An 18,122-nucleotide genomic window follows, 5' to 3' on the forward strand; every position below is an offset into this window, starting at 1 on the left:
TTTTTTTTGCGGCACGTGGGCCTCTCACTGCCGTGGCCTCTCCCGTTGCGGAGCACAGGCTCCGGACGCGCAGGCTCAGCGGCCATGGCTCACAGGCCCAGCCGCTCCGCGGCATGTGGGATCCTCCCGGACCGGGGCACGAACCCGCGTCCCCTGCATCAGCAGGCGGACTCTCAACCACCGCGCCACCAGGGAAGCCCGGCACCTCATTCTTTATCAGAACCTCCTGTTGCGAGACAACTCATGCAAGTGGTTATCATCGTGCCTGGCCGGGGCTGGCGGTTTCAGTCAGCGGTTCCCTAACGATTATATTCTTGATTATATTTTTAATGCTGGTTTGTGCCACCACATTGATCTCATTAGATAGAGACTCACGGGACAGGATCTGCAGTTTGAGAACTGTCATGCGAGGGAAGATCACGTCATCCTAGAAAATCACCATCCAGCTGAGAGCAAACCGTCATGTGCTCTGTGGGGTAAGGGTAGAGAAGCTGTCTGCCCTTGATCCTGAGGACGCATCAAGGCGCCCAGGTGCTTCCTCCAGGCGGCCCCGCCCTAACACAGCCCAGCACAGGGGCTCCTTTCTAGCTTAGTCACACATCCCACTGAACAGCGTTTCCACGACTGTCACCTTGTATGTGCCATTTATTTTCGTTTTTCTGACTTGGCTGATGCGCAGAGGACAAAGGGCCGTATTACAGCCACCGAACAGCCTGTATGTTAAATCCTGATCATGGGAAAGGATGGTCTGGCCTAGGGAGATGTGGAGGGTGGAGAGGGGAAGAGGGGCTGCTCGTTTCCTCCCTGACCGTGTTGGGAGCTGAGGGAGATGGTGAAAAGAGTGTAAATACAAGAATAAGAAATATACTAACCACTTGTAGGAATGGGGAGCGGAGGGTCCAGGGAAAGACAGGCTGCATGGGGAAGAAGTGCTCATCTTTTATGGTGGGGCCGGGGGACCAACAGGAAATAGCTGTATAAATACAAGCAAATTTCCAATTGGAAAACTCAGAAATAGAGATGAGCAACGTACGCTTATTAATCAGATGTCAAGGAGAGGACGCTAGGAGACAAAGAGGCCTATTAGGGCAAGATTTAGAGGTATGTTTGAGGGATCAGGACCAGGTGGCATGCGGGATCTTAGCTCCCCAACCAGGGATTGAACCCACGCCCTCAGCAGTGAGAGTGCAGAGTCCTAACCCCTGGACCGCCAGGGAATTCCTGGCTTTTAATTTTATAGTTTGCGTACTTGATTTTCATGCAGTGCGTTACTTTTGTTAGTGAAAAGAATGGTAGCTTTGGGGGGTTTTGCTGTCTTTTAACCAGCTCCTGATTACTCCATAGAGAACAGTTGCAGCGGGTGAGGCCGGGGCTGGCAGATGGGGAGGAAGCTGGCGCGGGGACCCATTGACGCAGTCAACGAGATGTACTGGGCATCATCTGTGTGCCTGGCCTGGTTCTGGACAGTGCTAGGGACACAGTCATGACTGTGACAGCCCCGGTCCCACCCTCGTGGGGCTCACAGCCCAGTGCGGAGACGGAGTACAAACAACTGACTGGATCATTCCCAGTTGTGATAGGCGCTTTGAAAGGAATACACAGACTGATGGGAGGGATGGAGGGTCCCTGAACAGGGAGGTCAAGAAGGGGACATTGGTCAGAGCTGAGACAGAGCCTGGACCAGAACAGTGGAAGGGAGTGTGGTGTTAAGAGGCAGCAGGGCTGGTGTATGGTCATCATCTCCCCTTTACAGAGGAGCCTCAAAATGAACTGTCATTACCCACACAGTAGGTGGCAGAGCCCCACATGGACCTCAGGATGACCTGATGCTGGGACCTCAGTGTGGGAGGGTTCTTCGCAGCCTGGACCCCAGGAAACCCACAGCACCAGGGCCTACGTAACAAGTAGTAGTAATGGTGACCGCAGTAGCTGGCATACTGAGAGGGCCCTGGGTACACTCCTCGGATCTTACCGCCGGCTCCAGGCAGAGCTTCTCAAACATTTTTCTACTTAAAAAAAAATTTTTTTTCATGAAAACAAACAAAAATTTTTTTTTAAGTTTACTCCTTTAAAAAATTGAAAAGTTATATACCCTCTAGTGCATTTTCAAGTTGACAGCTAAAACTTCTGTTCGTAAGTTCAAGTACCTGCAAAGGATATATTGGATTGGCCAAAAAGTTCTGTTAACATCTTATGGAAGGGCTTCCCTGGTGGCGCAGTGGTTAAGAATCCGCCTGCCAGTGCAGAGGACACGGGTTCGAGCCCTGGTCCAGGAAGATCCCACATGCTGCGGAGCGGCTGAGCCCGTGCGCCACGACTACTGAGCCTGCGCTCTAGAGCCCGCGAGCCACAACTACTGAGCCCGCGTGCCACAACTACTGAAGCCCGTGCACCTAGAGCCCGTGCTCCGCAACAAGAGAAGCCACCACAGTGAGAAGCCCGCGCACCACAACTTAGAGTAGCCCCCGCTTGCCGCAACTAGAGAAAGCCCGCGCACAGCAATGAAGACCCAACGCAGCCAAAAATTAATTACTTAAAAACAAAAAACATCTTATGGAAAAACCCAAACGAACTTTTTGGCCAGCCCAGTAATTTCTGGTGTGTTAAGAATACTGAAATTTTTAAGCACCTGGAGCATCCTTTCTTTGAAGTATCTAATGCGATCCACATACTCTTGTGATGTGGTGCCTGCCGATGTCCAGTTTATAAGAAAAAAAAACGAGCAAGCTCTTCCTTTACAGTCGGAAATTTTACATTGTTCCTTTTCGTCCTTGGACTTATATTTACAGTTCCGTTTCCCACCGAATTCTATCTAATAAATGATGTGTCCGCAATCAAGATATGTACAGAAATTCAATTTTTAATTTGTTTAATTTCCTGAGACCATAAGATTCTAAACGTTAAAATATTTTCTCCTGGATTGAATTACCTTTAAGATTATTGGTCCACGATTAATTTAAAACATTTTATATTTTATGCATTTTCATGGATAATTATTAAACGTTAAAAGTAAAATGATATGTAGGAAATGAATCTCCAAATGAGCTAGAAAACAGGGCCTCCCCAATAATCCCATGTGTCCTTGGATGAATGTTAACTATTACAGGAGTGAGTCAGGGGTCAGCATCAATTCGGCCTTGGTTTCTAAGACTCAAATGCTGAGAATCTTCCTTCACAAAGGAACAGCTGGGCAAGCAAGTTTTTGTTCCAGCAGCATCAGTCACCTCTGAGCTTCTTCCGAGGTATGTGCCCAAAACCTCACCGGGAAGAGCTCACAGCTCTTACCAGCTCCATCTCCAGGGCCGGTGAAGATCTCGGATGGGAGGCACCAGACTCGCGAAGAGGGTTGGTCACCCTGTGCTCACAGTCGCCTAGCATCGATTCCTACATTTCTGCTGCCCTTTCTTTGGATCCAGGAGGTCCCTCTCCGTTGCAGCCCTGATTTTGCATTTGGGGAAGATCTGGGAAGAAAGGGGGTCTGCCTTCTTGGCAGTGGGTGGGGCGACGATGCCAGGGGCGGTGGCTCGAGGGGCAAGCAGAAGGAGCTAAGCTTCCAGCAGTTGACCCTTTCTTTACACCTTCCTGGGAGTTTGCAGACTGGCAGCTCCTAGTGACCTTCCAGGGGCTTGGTCCCCAGTCTCAGGACCTCCCCTCTGCGGCAGAGTTTCTCATTCCTGGCTCCTTGCCATAATTTTCTGGGAGACTTAAAAAGATGCTCTGAAGTTCACCCCAGGTGGGGTGACTGGCATTCCTGGGACCAGGCCAGGTGCAGGGGTTTATTTAAAGTGCCCCCTGGGGCTTCCCTGGTGGCGCAGTGGTTGAGAGTCCGCCTGCTGATGCAGGGGACACGGGTTCGTGCCCCGGTCCGGGAGGATCCCACATACCGCGGAGCGGCTGGGCCCGTGAGCCATGGCCAATGAGCCTGCGCGTCCGGAGCCTGTGCTCCACAACGGGAGAGGCCACAGCAGTGAGAGGCCCGTGTACCGCAAAAAATAATAATAATAATAAATAAATTAAATAAAATAAAGTGCCCCCTGGTGATTTTGGCTGCTGTGTCCCCATTTCTCCCATCTGGACACCAAGGCGTGGAGGGGCGGGGTTGGCAGGGGGCTCCCAGTGCATGACCTGACCCCTCTCTTCCCCCGCAGTGTACCACTGGGTGGAGATGCGGACCAAGATGCGCATCATGGGCTTCCGGGGCACGGTCATCAAGCCGCTGAACGAGGAGGCGGCCGCCGAGCTGGGCGCCGAGCTGCTGGGCGAGGCCACCGTCTTCATCGTGGGCGGCGGCTGCCTGGTGCTGGAGTACTGGCGCCACCAGGCGCACCAGCGTCACAAGGAAGAGGAGCAGAGCGCCGCCTGGGACGCGCTGCGGGACGAGGTGGGCCGCGTGGCGCTGGCGCTGGAGGCCCTGCAGGCGCAGGTGCAGGCGGCGCCGCCGCCGGGCGCCCTGGAGGAGCTGCAGGCGCAGATGCAAGAGGTGCGCGCCCAGCTCTGCGCCCCAGACCCGCCGCCCGCGCCCCAGGCAGCATCCACGTCCCAGGAAGTGTCCTCATCCGAGGAAAAGGAGCCTGCCGAAGCCTGAACTTAGACGTTGCCCTGTGTGTCCTGACGTGGCCTTCTGCCTGCGTTACCCCTACCTGTGCTGGCCCAGTGGAAACCACCGGGATGTGGATGGAACTTGGATTAGGTCACCCCATACTGACCTGTGGTACCTTCCCCTGCGACCAGCCCCCAGCAGGTGAAGCGTTCCAACGTAGCCCCCTCCAACCTCTAGCTCATTTGGTACAGTCCGCAGTGCTGTCTCTCCAGCCAGTCACTCCAAACCACAAAGACCTATGGGGTCCCAGCCAGCAGGACAACATGCTCACTTCTCCGGCAGAAGAGAAAATGGAACCGGACTTGAGCCAGATCAATCTATCAGCCCTCCATTTACTTGATCAGTGTTAACTTTTCCCTGGGACTCTTACATCGGAATACCTCCGTCCCTTTGTCAGTTGGTACAGGCTGTCGTAAGGAAGCGCAGTGTCTTTCAGTGAGCTTCTGCCTCTCTTACCTTCTAAGGTGGGCTTTCTCTGCGCATCACTCCTCTTATGAGGGAAATAAAAGGGATCTTGGCTTGCAGTTGATCCATCAAATATTACACCTTTCACCTTAACCTGATCCATGGTACCTTCCCCTGAGACACTCAAATGGAATATTCCAGCAGAACCCCTCTCATCGTTCAGTCTATGGCACAACCCACTGGAAGGGCTGTGCAGGGTCTTCTGGTAATGCCCTACCAACCCTGCTTCTGGTGGAAAATTGGATCCTGTCTGTGGCTAGTCCGACCTGTCTTTCAGCCTCAGCCCGCTGTCAACCTGTCCTCAGAGTCCCTGGGCCTTTCCTGACGTGTCCTTTCCTACCTTCCCCACTGTTTCTTCAGTGGCCTCTCTCAGGGGACTGCCGGCCATGATCACAGCCCCCAGGTTCCGTCAAATCTATAGATCTGTGTGCTATTGCCTTCCTTCCCTGCAGCTCTGGACTGGTCCAGCTGTCCCCCTCCGGCCTCCATAACCCCCTCTATCCCACCGGGCTAGGCCATCAGTTGGTCTTACCTTTGTTATTTAGTTTCCAGGGCTGCCATAACAAATGACCACAAACTCGGTGGCTTAAAACAACAGGAGTTTATTCTTTCACAGTTCTGGAGGCCAGAGATCTGAAATCAAGGTGTTCTCAGGGTCACGCTCCCTCCACAGGCTCTAGGGGAGGATCCTTCCTTACCTCTTCAGCTTCTCTTGGCCTCAGGCATTCCTTGGCTTGGGGCCCCCTATCTCCAGTCTCTGCCTCCATCTTCACCTGGCCTCCTTTTGCTCTCTGTCTCTTGGAAAGACTCCTGTCGTTGGATTCAGGGCTTACCCTAAATCTAGGATGATTTCACTTCGAAATCTTTAACTGAATTACATCTACAAAGACCCTTTTTCCACAGAAGCTCCCATAACTTTCCCTGGGTTAGGATGTGGACACATCTTTTGGTGGGCCACCATTCAACCCACTACACCTTCCCACCCCAGAAGTACGCTGGGACTCCCGCCAACCCCGTGGGGCATTCAGGGAACCACAAGGGTGAGAGGAACAGTCCAGGAACCACCATTCATTACCTGGAGTCTCTTCCAGGACTCACCTCTGAAGCGGGAGGGGTCTGGGCCCCACCAGTCTGCATTCTGTCTTTCAGACTGTAGATGTTTTCCAGTTAAAAGAGCCCTGGAGAGAGGAAGTCATCTGAAGGACGTGTCAGAGGATCATGATCTGATCTCCAGAATGAGTACAAGCCTCATTAAAATTAGGAGAGAAGCCGGGAGAGTTCTGATGGGGGTGAGTGGTAGAGCATCGTCCAAGATGGGGAAATTGAGGCCCGGCGGAAGCAAAGGGACTTGCCCGAGGCCAGCAAGCCAATGAGGTGATGAAGCAGTAAGAGCGGAGGCAGGGAGGGAGATGGAGAAGGGATGCAGGGTGCTTGAGGGTACTGGTACAGGGCAAGGAGGAAGATGAGAGGGAGGTGGATTGCTGGGAGAGGGGCAGAGATCTCTACACAGAGGCCAAAGGCACCCCAGGGGCAGCATTGAGAGTGGGGGGGCACGGTTCTCTGTCAGAACAGCCCCAGATTACACCCAAGATCTTAGCATTTAATGAATGAGGTTAGATCCATTCCACCTGGGCCCGTTTCCCAGCAGCTCTAGGTGAAGTGGGAGGGGCCAGCTTTCTCTCCCTCCCTCCCTCCCTCACCTCACTTCCCCAGCGGAGTGAAAATACTCTGGACACAAGACGTCCCCAGAGAGAAAACCGAGAAACCAGGGTTCTGAAACAGCATCTTAATTCCTTCTAGAAGAGCCCCCTCTGATGTAGAGGGAGCTGAGGGAGGTGGACCCCAGGTAGGGGTGTCTTTAGAATTGGAAGTGACTTGAGTGGGTTAAATGACGAGGGGAAGAAGGCAAGAGACAGCTACCACTGGATGATGGGGTGATTGATGGAGCCAGGTGAGATGGAGCCAGGCTTAGAGCCTGTTGCCATGGTTACCCCAGGGAAGTCCACTCTGGCACTGACACATCTCTGGAGCACGGGTTGCTGGAGGCCAGGGACTGTTTTAGTGCCCTCCCCACGTCATGTCAATGTCAGTGACCCATCTTGTCAATAAGGTGTGGTCATTATCAAAATAGGTGGAGTTTATTGAGCTCTGGTTAGGTGCGGGGCACTGTTCTAAGTGCTTTACATAGTCCCCATAACATTTTCTTTGTTGCCTTGATGAGGAAACCGAGGCACAGTGAGGGAAAATCACCTACCCAAGGTCACACAGGCAGGGAAGAAGCAGAGGTGGGGTGTGAAGACGGGCAGTCTGAGTCAGAACCCGTAACCCCTGCGCCATCCTGACCCTGACGTAGTGCTGCGCTCACATCTCCGAGACTCAAAACTCAGCCCTGACGTGTACTTAACGTGTGGCGATACCTCGTGGGATGCATCCGCTTCACCCACTGGGTGGGGGTGGGATCAGCATGTGTGGAAGTGGGAAGAGTCCCCTCTCAAAATGCACAAGGCCAGAGGACGCTTCATCGCTCTGGTTTCCTGCTAGCTAAAGTTTTGTATACATTTGTGACTTGGGGAGAGGGGTTAGAATAAATTTGTAATCCAAATTGGTTGTCTTCAAGTTGATGCATTTTTTCCCCATATTTAAAAAAAGCCCCGTTAACCTGAGAAAAAATATCCTTCGTTTATTCTTTCACTCAAGAAACTGTCACCGACGGGACTTCCCTGATGGCGCAGTGGTTAGGACTCCACGCTCCCAATGCAGGGGGCCCGGGTTTGATACCTGGTTGGGGAACTAGATCCCTCATGCATGCCACAGCTATAGAGCTGACGAGCCTCAACTAAGGAGCCCACCTGCTGCAACTAAGACCCGGCGCAACCAAATAGATAAATATTAAAAAAAAAAAAAAAAACTGTCCGAGGTGCCCACCATGTTCCGTGCAGTGCTGGGGTCCCAGCCGTGACCGAGACAGCCCCAACCCTGCCCTCATGGGGGCTCACAGTCCAGTGGGGGGACGGATGCACATACAGACATTTCTTTTCCAATGTTGCCTGCCCTGTGGTTATTTGGGAAGAAGGGACCAGGCTGAATCCCAACTCCTCCCCTCCTGAGGGACTCAGTGCTTTAGGGCATTAAAAAACAGAGACTCTTATTTAAACACGGGCTCTCAAAAGCCTCATAGGATGTCCCAAGGGCTCTGCTTCTCCTATCCCCTGTCAGGCCCCATTGTCCCCTGTGCTGGTTTCCCTGTTGGGAAGGCCCTTGCCTGGGGAGAGCCACCCCAGGAGAAGATGGATTTCGTAAAGCCCCCGTCTGATCCATTGGCCCATATGGTCATCTCTGAGCTGGCCACTGGTGCTGTGACTGCAGGCCGGGGTCCCCCAGCCCCAGTAGACAGAGGGAGAGGAGAAGCATGTCCAGAGGAGAATCCACCCGCTCGCTAGACAAATGTTGACTGAGCACCTGCTGTGTGCCTGGCCCCATTCTAGTAGCTGGGAGTCAGCCAGGAACGAGGCAAGGTCACCGCCACCACGAGCCGACATCTAGTGCAGGGAAGCAGACAATAAAGAAGAATGATCCAGCGTCGGGGTGATGAGGGCTGAGAAGAAAGAGTTCGGGAGTAATAGGGATGGCTGATTTCGATCAGGTGCTCAGGGAGGAGGTGACATGAGAGGAGCTGCCAGAAGAGTGTTGTTAGTATCTACAGAGGCCCTGAGGCAGGTGTGGGGATCAGCCTTTCCCTGGAACAGCGGGAGGATCTGCTATCAGAATTGAGCCCGGGTTAGCGGACCAAGGCCCTGGCGCTGCCTGTCTTTGGGAACAAAGATTTATTGGGACATAGCCACACCCATGTGTTTATGTATATTTTTTATGGTTGCTTTCGCAAGGCAATGACAGATTTGAGTCATTTGCGATAAATACCACATGGCCTTCAAAGATGCAAATATATACTGTCAAGGCCTTTCCGTAAAGAGTTTATGAGTTTACGGGCCGTAGAACAGAGTAAGCAAGGGGAGGAGGATGGGCGAGGGGCTCAGGAGCACAAAGGCTGGCCCCCTTTTGCCTCAGTTGGCACAGCTCTGGAGGGTCTTACCAGCTCCGATGCCCCATCGGCTGTCCTCTTGGGCCTCCCTGTCCGCTCCCGCTTCCGTCACTCCCCACCCACAGGAGCTGCTCCCTGGAGACGCCGCGATAACCCTGCTGTTCAAAGATCTCAGAGTCTCCCCCTCAGTCTACAGCAGCAAGGCACAATGAGACGTATAGTTTATATAGTCCACCATATTCATGTTTATATAATAATTCACAATTCACCCTATATACGTAGGATAAACGCTGTGTAATTCATGCATTATGTGACATAATGGAGTATAATGCCACATATAATGGAATATAAAAATATTTTTTGTGTAATATGTCACATGACATTATATATTCCATGTTGTGTGTGTTGTGTGTGTATATATTTACCATGGGAAGGAAAAGTTCGCTAAATAACTACCTTTAATGTGTGCGGTGCCGTTTGATACTTCCTGTTGTGTTGCATTTCATGAAGAAAAACTACAGCTGTATATAGATATGTATCATATATACCTAATATGTATCATAACCATATAAAATCTATTGTATTACATAACACAGGATAATATACATTATATATCATATATTGCATATCTTGTTAGAACAAAAGTTTCGCTAAACAATAATCGCCCTTACCGTGTGCAACGCACTCTGTTACTTTCTATTCACTTTTATTCTCTTTCATAAAGAAAAGCATACACATATGTATGGATTATACAAACCTACGTAAAGCGGGCTGCCTTGGGCTACGGCGAAGACTTTGGCGTTTCCTGTGGGGTAAGCAGGAGCCACGGGAGGTGCTCTGAGCAGAAGAGGGATGTGAGCTGGCTTAGTCGTAACAGGATCCCCAGACGCACTATTGTGGGCAAAGGTGGAAGCCGCCAGCCCAGCGAAGAGGCAGCTGTGATTGTCCAAGCGGGAGGCGATGGTGGCTGGACCAGGCGGAGACAGTGGAGGTAGACAGAAGTGGGATTCTGGGCATATTAATATATCAGAGATGGAGCAGACGGGATTCACTGAGTGATGGGAGGTGGGGAGTCATTGATGGCTTCAAGGTTTTTGCTCTGTGTATGGACAAGGGACATACTGGTGCTGAGATGGTGAGGCTGCAGCAGAAGCAGTGTGAGGAGTTATGGCTAGCCTTGCCCTTCCCTTGCCCCTGGTCGCCTCAGATTTGGGAGCCCTCTGGCAGGCTTGGTTATTTGTTCTGAACTGCAGCCAGCGGGGGCTGGAAAGACAGTCCTGGTCTCTCCTCGCGCTGTGAAACTGACATTCTTTATCTCGCAGGCGCCTCCATCAGGGCATGCTACTGGAGTCCATTTGGGACGTCCTGGAGGAAGGAGGCAACTGGAGGTGGTGGGCTCGGGCTTGGGACTCCAGTCTTAGGGCTCCCCTCACCCCTGGAACGGCAGCACCCAGACCAGGCTTCCCAGAGACGCCTCCACCAAGTAAGGGCTGATATGGACCTGGGGGCGGGGGTACCGCGGGGTCCGTCACGTCCAAGATGCCTGCCTCACTTGGAGGCCACATCCTTGTGCCTTGACACTTATTATATTTTGATAGTCCCTTCCAAGAGTTCAGCCATTCCAGGGAAACCAAAGTCCCCTCCCTGAAAGGAATCCTGTCTCTGGTTTGGGGGCAATGTTGGCAGAACCCTTTTGGGAGTGATCTGGCCATGCCACCTTTGTGGGCATGGACGCTGTCCCCCTCTTCCCTCTGTGAGCGATCTGCACACACCTCTCTGGCCAGCATGAGCGTTTCCTCAGGGAGATGCCAAGTGCTAAAGAACCGCATAAGTTACAAACATTTATAGTTAATATAAAAATGCCCCCTAAAAGCTCTGCGAAGTGTCAGAGGAGCTGTCAACACTTGCCGTTATCAAACTTAAAAATTCTTCAACCCAAACAGTGCACAGTAGAATTTCATTATTCTTTTAATTTGCATTTTCTTGTTTTACCTGTAGGCTGAGCATCTTTTTGGCCATTTATTGGACGTTTGCTCTGCTTTTGAAAAATGCCTGTTTTCATTGTCTGAAATTAATGTTCGTTTCTGGTGTGTTTTGTCCTACTGAAGTTTTTTTCATTTTTAAGTAACTGAATCTATGAGTCTTTTTTCTTTCAGGCACTTGTTTTTTCTGTCTTTATTTGAGAAGGGCTTCTCAACCCCAAGAATTTATATCTCCACCTCTCCCTTCTTCTAATATTTGTACCGACGTTCCCTTTGTGCTTGTCATTCACTGAGCTTGTGTTGCATTGTGTTTTGGTTCCTAATGAGTATAACGTTGGGATCTGCGTTCTTCAGTTTCTAAATGTATGGCTGGCTGACATCTCGAAGTGCATGGAACGGCCCATCCTTTCCCTCCTCACCTGAGACTGGACAGCCGCGTTCGCTGTGTTCCCCGGACACAAGTACCTTTTTCTCAGTCCTGTTCTGTCAACCGTTTGTCTGTCCTGCATCAACACCAGGTCTTTTGAATGCCAAGAGCTTGAAAATATTTTTGGTCTCTTCAAGGCAACCTGCCAGTCTCGTTGTTATTTTCAGACTTATCTGAGTTATTCCTGTGCCTTTGCTCCTTGATATGCATTTTTGAAGGTTAATGGACTCTACTTTTTGAGCAGTTTTAGGCTGAGAGAAAAATGGAGCAGAAAGTACAGAGAATTCCCACATATCCCCTCCCCCCATAGGCGCACGTAGTTGCCCCTATTACTAACATCTTGCATTAGTGTGTACATTTGTTACAATTGAGAAGCAAATATATATATATTTTTAACATCTTTATTGGGGTATAATTGCTTTACATTGGTGTGTTAGTTTCTGCTTTATAACAAAGTGAATCAGTTATACAGAGAAGCAAATATTGATATATTACTAAAGTCAGTAGTTTACATTAAGGTTCACTCTTGGTGTTGTATATTCCGTGGGTTTGGACAAATGTATAATGACATGTATCCACCATTATAATGTCATACAGAATGGTTTTGCTGCCCTAAAAATCCCTTGTGCTCCACCTGTTCATTGCTCCCTCCCCGACCCTGAGTCCCTGGCAACACTGATCTCTTTACTCTCTCCATAGTTTGGCATGGTATGAACCCTCTGCACCTCTGTCTGTCACTTACTGACACTCCTGCATTTGCTGAGTCAGTGAATCCATGAGTGTCGAAAGATACCTGGCCAAATCCCAGCCAGATAGCCTCCAGGCCCTCCCATCCTATAGTGTGAACTGAATGGTGGCCCCCTAAAGAGCCTAGGTCCCAATCCCTGGAACCTGTGAATGTGACCTTATCTGATAAAAATTTTTGCAGATGTGATTGAGTTAAAGATATTGAGGGGCTTCCCAGGTGGCGCAGTGGTTGGGAGCCCGCCTGCCGATGCTAGGGGACATGGGTTCGTGCCCGGTCCGGGAAGATCCCACATGCCGCGGAGCAGCTAGGCCTGTGAGCCATGGCCGCTGAGCCTGCGCGTCCGGAGCCTGTGCTCCGCAACGGGAGAGGCCACGACAGTGAGAGGCCCACATACCGCAAAAAGAAAAAAAAAGAAAAGCAGATGGGCTATGAATCTCTAGGGAGAAGGTATTTAGGATAGCTGTCACTTTTTGGGTAACAGAAGATCCGCCTGCAAAATATCCCTCTCAAGAAACTTTTGAAATATTTAGAATCTTATTTTTACTTATTTTGAGGCATCGGCTAAAAGGCATTAAGTTACAACCCAATTTTCAGCCAGTAAATGAGTATCTGCGAGCTAACCAACAAGCTTTGTGACTTAGTCTGTTTTCTTCACTGCTGTACTACTCAGATATTTTGGGCAGCCGTATCTACAAGTCTGCTGAAAACTTAGCCTCACCTAGCTGAGTATTCTCCTATACATGTCACAAAGTATGTATTATATAAACCCTTTCTACTTAAATTCAGCATCTCTCTAATGTAGAATAAAAATTTGATTATAGGGAATTCCCTGGTGGCCCAGCGGTTAGGACTCCATGCTTCCACTGCAGGGGGCACGGGTTCGAGCCCTGGTCGGGCAACTAAGATCCTGCAAGCTGCGGGGCGTGGCCAATAAAAATAAATAAATAAAATTAAGAGGCTCTTACTGAACCAGTTAAAAAACTTAATTATCATAATTTTCATAAGGTTGACAATGCACCTTTTTGTATTTATCCAGTATCATACAGAAGAAAGTTTTTGGTTTGATCTTCCATGAACAGTTGTCGTGGTCTTTGAGCTGAAAATATATAAAGTCGATATATTCAACATAAAGTTTTAAAAAACAGTCGGGGTTTTACTATTTATTAACACTGGGCTATTTTAATATTTACTTATTTGGCTGCGCCGAGTCTTATTTGTGGCACGCGGGATCTTTAGGTTGCGGCATTCATGCGGGATCTAGTTCCCTGACCAGGGATCGAACCCGGGCACCCCGCATTGGGAGCGTGAAGTCTTAACCACTGGACCACCAGGGAAGTCCCAACACTGGGCTGTTTTATAATTAGCATCTGCAGGGCTGATCTCAAAGCATGGTGTGGGGGCTTCCCTGGTGGCGCAGTGGTTGAGAGTCCGCCTGCCGATGCAGGGGACATGGGTTCGTGCCCCAGTCCGGGAGGATCCCACATGCCGCGGAGCGGCTAGGCCCGTGAGCCATGGCCGCTGAGCCTGCGCGTCCGGAGCCTGTGCTCCGCAACGGGAGAGGCCACAACAGTGAAGTTGCGGCGAGCGCAAAAAAAGAAAAAAAAAAAAAAAGCATGGTGTGGCAGTAGTAACATGAACATTGTGCTATGAGGCAAGAGAAAACAGTCCTGGCCCTTTTCCTGTGTGGCCCAGAGAAAGTTATTCTCTGAACCCCAGTTTCCTCGTTTACTTAAACAGAGATGCAAAGACTTGATGAACAGGTGATAGGTCACGAGGACATTGAACAAGCACGACTCAGAGTATGATGAGAACAAACAAAAAAGGAAGAGATTGTCCCCTCAGGCTTTGGGAGGGAGCGCAGCCCGGCTGACACCTGATTTTGGCTCAGTTATGCTGATGTTGAACTTCTGTCCCTCGGAACTGTAAGAGAATAAATTTCTGTAGTTTTAACCCATCCAGTTCATAGTAATGTGCCATAGTAGCCACAGGAAACTAATCTGCTCCCACCATCTGATGGCTCATCCCGAGTAGCTCTGGCCTTTCAGTTAAAGAAAGGACAAGCCTAGGAGTTCCCTGGTGGTCTAGTGGTTAGGATCCGGTGCTTTCACTGCTGTGACCTGGGTTCAATCCCTGGTCAGGGAACTGGGGTCCTGCATACCGAGCGGTGTGGCCGAAAGAAAGAAAGAAAGAAAGAAGGAAAGAGCAAGCCTACTCCACTTTGCTGGAGGTGTGGAAGGCCTGGATTTTCCAGAGACTTCTCATGGCTTTCCCCTGTGTTGCCTGGGAGAGAAAATTATTCCTCAACTCTGGACATGGGTATTTTGACAGCACGTTTAGTAGTCTATATCAAAAGACTAGTCAGACCTTTGTTTACTAGCTCACATTTTTTTTAATGTTTTCTTTCATATATATTTTTTTAAATTTTTACTTCTGGCTGCATTGGGTCTTCGTTGCTGCACACAGGCTTTCTCTAGTTGCGGCGAGCGGGGGCTGCTCTTCGTTGCGGTGCGCGGGCTTCTCATTGCAGTGGCTTCTCTTGTTGCGGAGCACGGGCTCTAGGCGCACGGGCTTCAGTAGTTGTGGCACACGGGCTCAGTAGTTGTGGCGCACGCACTTAGTTGCTCCGTGGCATGTGGGATCTTCCCGGACCAGAGCTTGAACCCATGTCCCCTGCGTTGGCAAGTGGATTCTTAACCACTGCGCCACCAGGGAAGTCCCAACTAGCCCACACTTTATTGAGCAGTTTATTTTTTCCAGATTGTAGAAGCTGTGTTTCTATCCTTGGGTCAATTTTCTCATTGCATGTTACCCTTTTCGTCTGATTTTTTTTTTTTTTAGTTGGAATAAAACAAACACACAGTAACGTGTGCACTGGTATAGGGAGGGCTCAATGAATGCTTATAAATGGGGATCCATTGGGAACCAGCACCCAGATGGAGACAGAGGACATTCCAGGACCCCAGAAGTCCCCCTCCTGCTACTTCCCAGGCAGCACCCCCTCCCCCTCCCAGCTGTAACCACTGTGCTGAAATCTGTCACCGTAGATTAGATTTGCCTGTTCCTGAACTTCATATCCATGGACTCGTAGGGAATGTTCTTCTCTGGATCTGGCTTCTTCAACGTAATATCTGGGAGATGCGTCTGTGTTCCAATAGTTTGTCCTTTTTTGGTGCCATGTAGTATTCCATTGTCAACTAGAACACACTTTGTTTACCAGCCAACTGACTGATGGGCACGCAAGTTGTCTCCAGGCTCCTGCTTGTTCTGAGTGAGGCCGCTAGGGCCACTTTGGCACCAGGCTTTGGTGGGCATCACGCTCGTTTCCCTGGGGAATATCTAGGAGGGGGATCGCTGGGTCATAGGACGAGCCTATCTTTACCCTTAGGAGAAAATGCCAATTAAAAAAAAAAAAAGTGGGACTTCCCTGGTGGCACGGTGGTTAAGACTCTGTGCTCCCAATGCAGGGGGTGCCCAGATTCAATCCCTGGTCAGGGAACTAGATCCCACACACATGATGCAACTAAGAGTTCACATGCCACAACTAAGGAGCCCACGTGCCACAACTAAGACCCGGCACAAACAAATAAATAAAATAAAATAAAATATTTAAATAAGTGACTGTAGGGGAGTTCCCTGGTAGTCCAGTCGTCAAGACTCGGTGCTTTCACTGCTGTGGCACTGGGCTCAATCCCTGGTTGGGGAACTAAGATCCCACAACCCATGCAGTGCAGCCAAAAAAAAAAAAAAAGAGGGAATTTAACATAATAAATTCTCCTGCTCTTCACAATGTTCCATATCGACAGTCTTTTTTTTCTCTCTCTTTCTTTTTAATTTTAACCATCCTGGTAAGTATGTAGTGGTATCTGATTGTGGTTTTTTTTGTTTGTTTGTTTGTTTTTTTGCGGTACGCGGGCCTCTCACTGTTGCGGCCTCTCCCGTTGCGGAGCACAGGCTCCGGACGTGCAGGCTCAGCGGCCATGGCTCACGGGCCCAGCCGCTCCGCGGCATGTGGGATCTTCCCGGACCGGGGCACGAACCCATGTTCCCTGCATCGGCAGGCAGACTCTCAACCACTGCACCACCAGGGAAGCCCTGATTGTGGTTTTAATTTGTCTTTCTCTGATGAGTTATGACGTTGAGCATCTTTATTTGTGCTTGTTGGCCATTCTCATCATCTTCTTTGGAGAAGATAATAATTGCATCTGTTAATACAATTATCCAATAATAATTAGATCTGTTCAAGTCTTTTGTCCATCGTATTAGTTTCCTGTGACTGCTGTAACAAATTACCCCAAACTTGGTGGCTTAAAACAATACATATTTATTCTCTTACAGTTCCTGAGGCCAGAAAACTGAAATCAGTATCCCTGGGCTGAAATCAAGAAGTTGGCAGGGCTGTGCTGCCTCCAAAGGTTTGAGGGGAGAATCTGTTCCCTGCCTCTTCCAGCTTCTGGTGGCTCCAGGCTTTCCTTGGCTTGTGGCTGCATCAATCCAGTCTCTCCCTCCATCTTCCCGTGGCCTTCTCCTGTATATGCCTGTATCTTTTCCTCTTCTCTCTCATATAAGGACACTTGTCACTGGATTTAGGGCCCAGCGGGGTAATCCAGGATGATCTCATCTCAATATCCTTAACATTAATCACATCTGCAAAGACCCTTTTGCCAAATAAGGCAACATTCACCTGTTCTAGGGATTTGGGTGTGTTCATCCCTTCAACCTATTACAGTGATCAGATCTCCCCCTGCCGCCCTTTCATCAGGACACTTTGGGTTGCATTTAGGGCCCACCTAGATACTCCAGGAACATTCCGCATCTCAAGATCCTTAACTCCATCACATCTGTAAAGTCCTTTTTGCCACATAAAGTAAGATTCACGAGATCCGGGGATTGGGAACCACCATTTAATATACCGCATCCACTTTTTCTAGGCTATTCCGTCGTCCTTCTCTAGTGATTTGATGGTGCACTTCACAGAATTTGCATACTACCCCTTCTTTTGAGATGGGGATACTCTTGGTAAACCTCTCGTTAGAGCCTTGGGGTGAGAAGGCTGGCATGGAGGGTGTGGTCTGTGCTTCCCAGATGATCCCTAGTGGGCTCAGCATCTTTTCAGCTGTTTATTGGACCTTTGAATTCTGTGAGAGATGCCTGCTTTGGGGAATTCCCTGGTGGTCCAGTGCTTAGGACTCTGTGCTCTCACTGCTGAGGGCCTGGGTTCGATCCCTGGTCAGGGAACTAAAATCCCATAAACGGGGTTTCCCTGGTGGTGCAGTGGTTAAGAATCCGCCTGTCAATGCAGGGGACACGGGTTCGAGCCCTGGTCCAGGAAGATCCCACATGCCGCAGAGCAACTAAGCCTGTGCGCCACAACTACTGAGTCTTCACTCTAGAGCCCGCGAGCCACAACTACTGAGCCCGCGTGCCACAACTACTGAAACCAGCACGCCTAGAGCCTGTGCTCTGCAACAAGGGAAGCTACCGCAATGAGAAGCCCGTGCGCCACAACAAAGAGCAGCCCCCGCTCGCCACAACTAGAGAAAGCCTGTGTGCAGCAATGAAGACCAAATGCAGCTAAAAATAAATTTTAAAAAAAAATCCCATAAGCCGCATGGCATGGCCAAAAAAAAAAAATGAAATGCCTACTTTGCTTATCCTTAATGCTTTTTTGTGAGGTCTTCTGTACTTTTACAAAAGTTTTTTAAAATTTATTTTATTTATTTTATTTTTGGCTGCGTCGGGTCTTAGTTGTGGCATGTGGGATCTTTAGTGGCGATGCGCGGGCTTCTCTCTAGTTGCGGCGCGTGGGTTCTATAGTTTGCGGCACGCATCCTCTCTAGTTGAGGCGCGCAGGCCCAGTAGTT

General features: G+C 49.8%; 1 protein-coding gene across 1 annotated transcript in view; it reads left to right on the forward strand.

Annotated features, from left to right (window-relative positions):
• The window catches only part of LOC112415656 (optic atrophy 3 protein), a 36,569-nt gene extending 31,445 nt beyond the window's left edge, over window positions 1-5,124 (forward strand). Inside the window, exon 2 of the mRNA XM_024768805.1 lies at window positions 4,149-5,124. Within this exon, the coding sequence (XP_024624573.1) occupies window positions 4,149-4,585 (437 nt within the window). The 3' untranslated portion in view covers window positions 4,586-5,124. The remainder of the gene's footprint in view (window positions 1-4,148) is intronic.
• Window positions 5,125-18,122: the final 12,998 nt, after the last annotated feature.

Source organism: Neophocaena asiaeorientalis, unplaced genomic scaffold (assembly GCF_003031525.2).
Source record: "Neophocaena asiaeorientalis asiaeorientalis breed wild unplaced genomic scaffold, Neophocaena_asiaeorientalis_V1.1 scaffold629, whole genome shotgun sequence".
In the NCBI taxonomy this organism is placed as follows: Eukaryota; Metazoa; Chordata; class Mammalia; order Artiodactyla; family Phocoenidae; genus Neophocaena; species Neophocaena asiaeorientalis.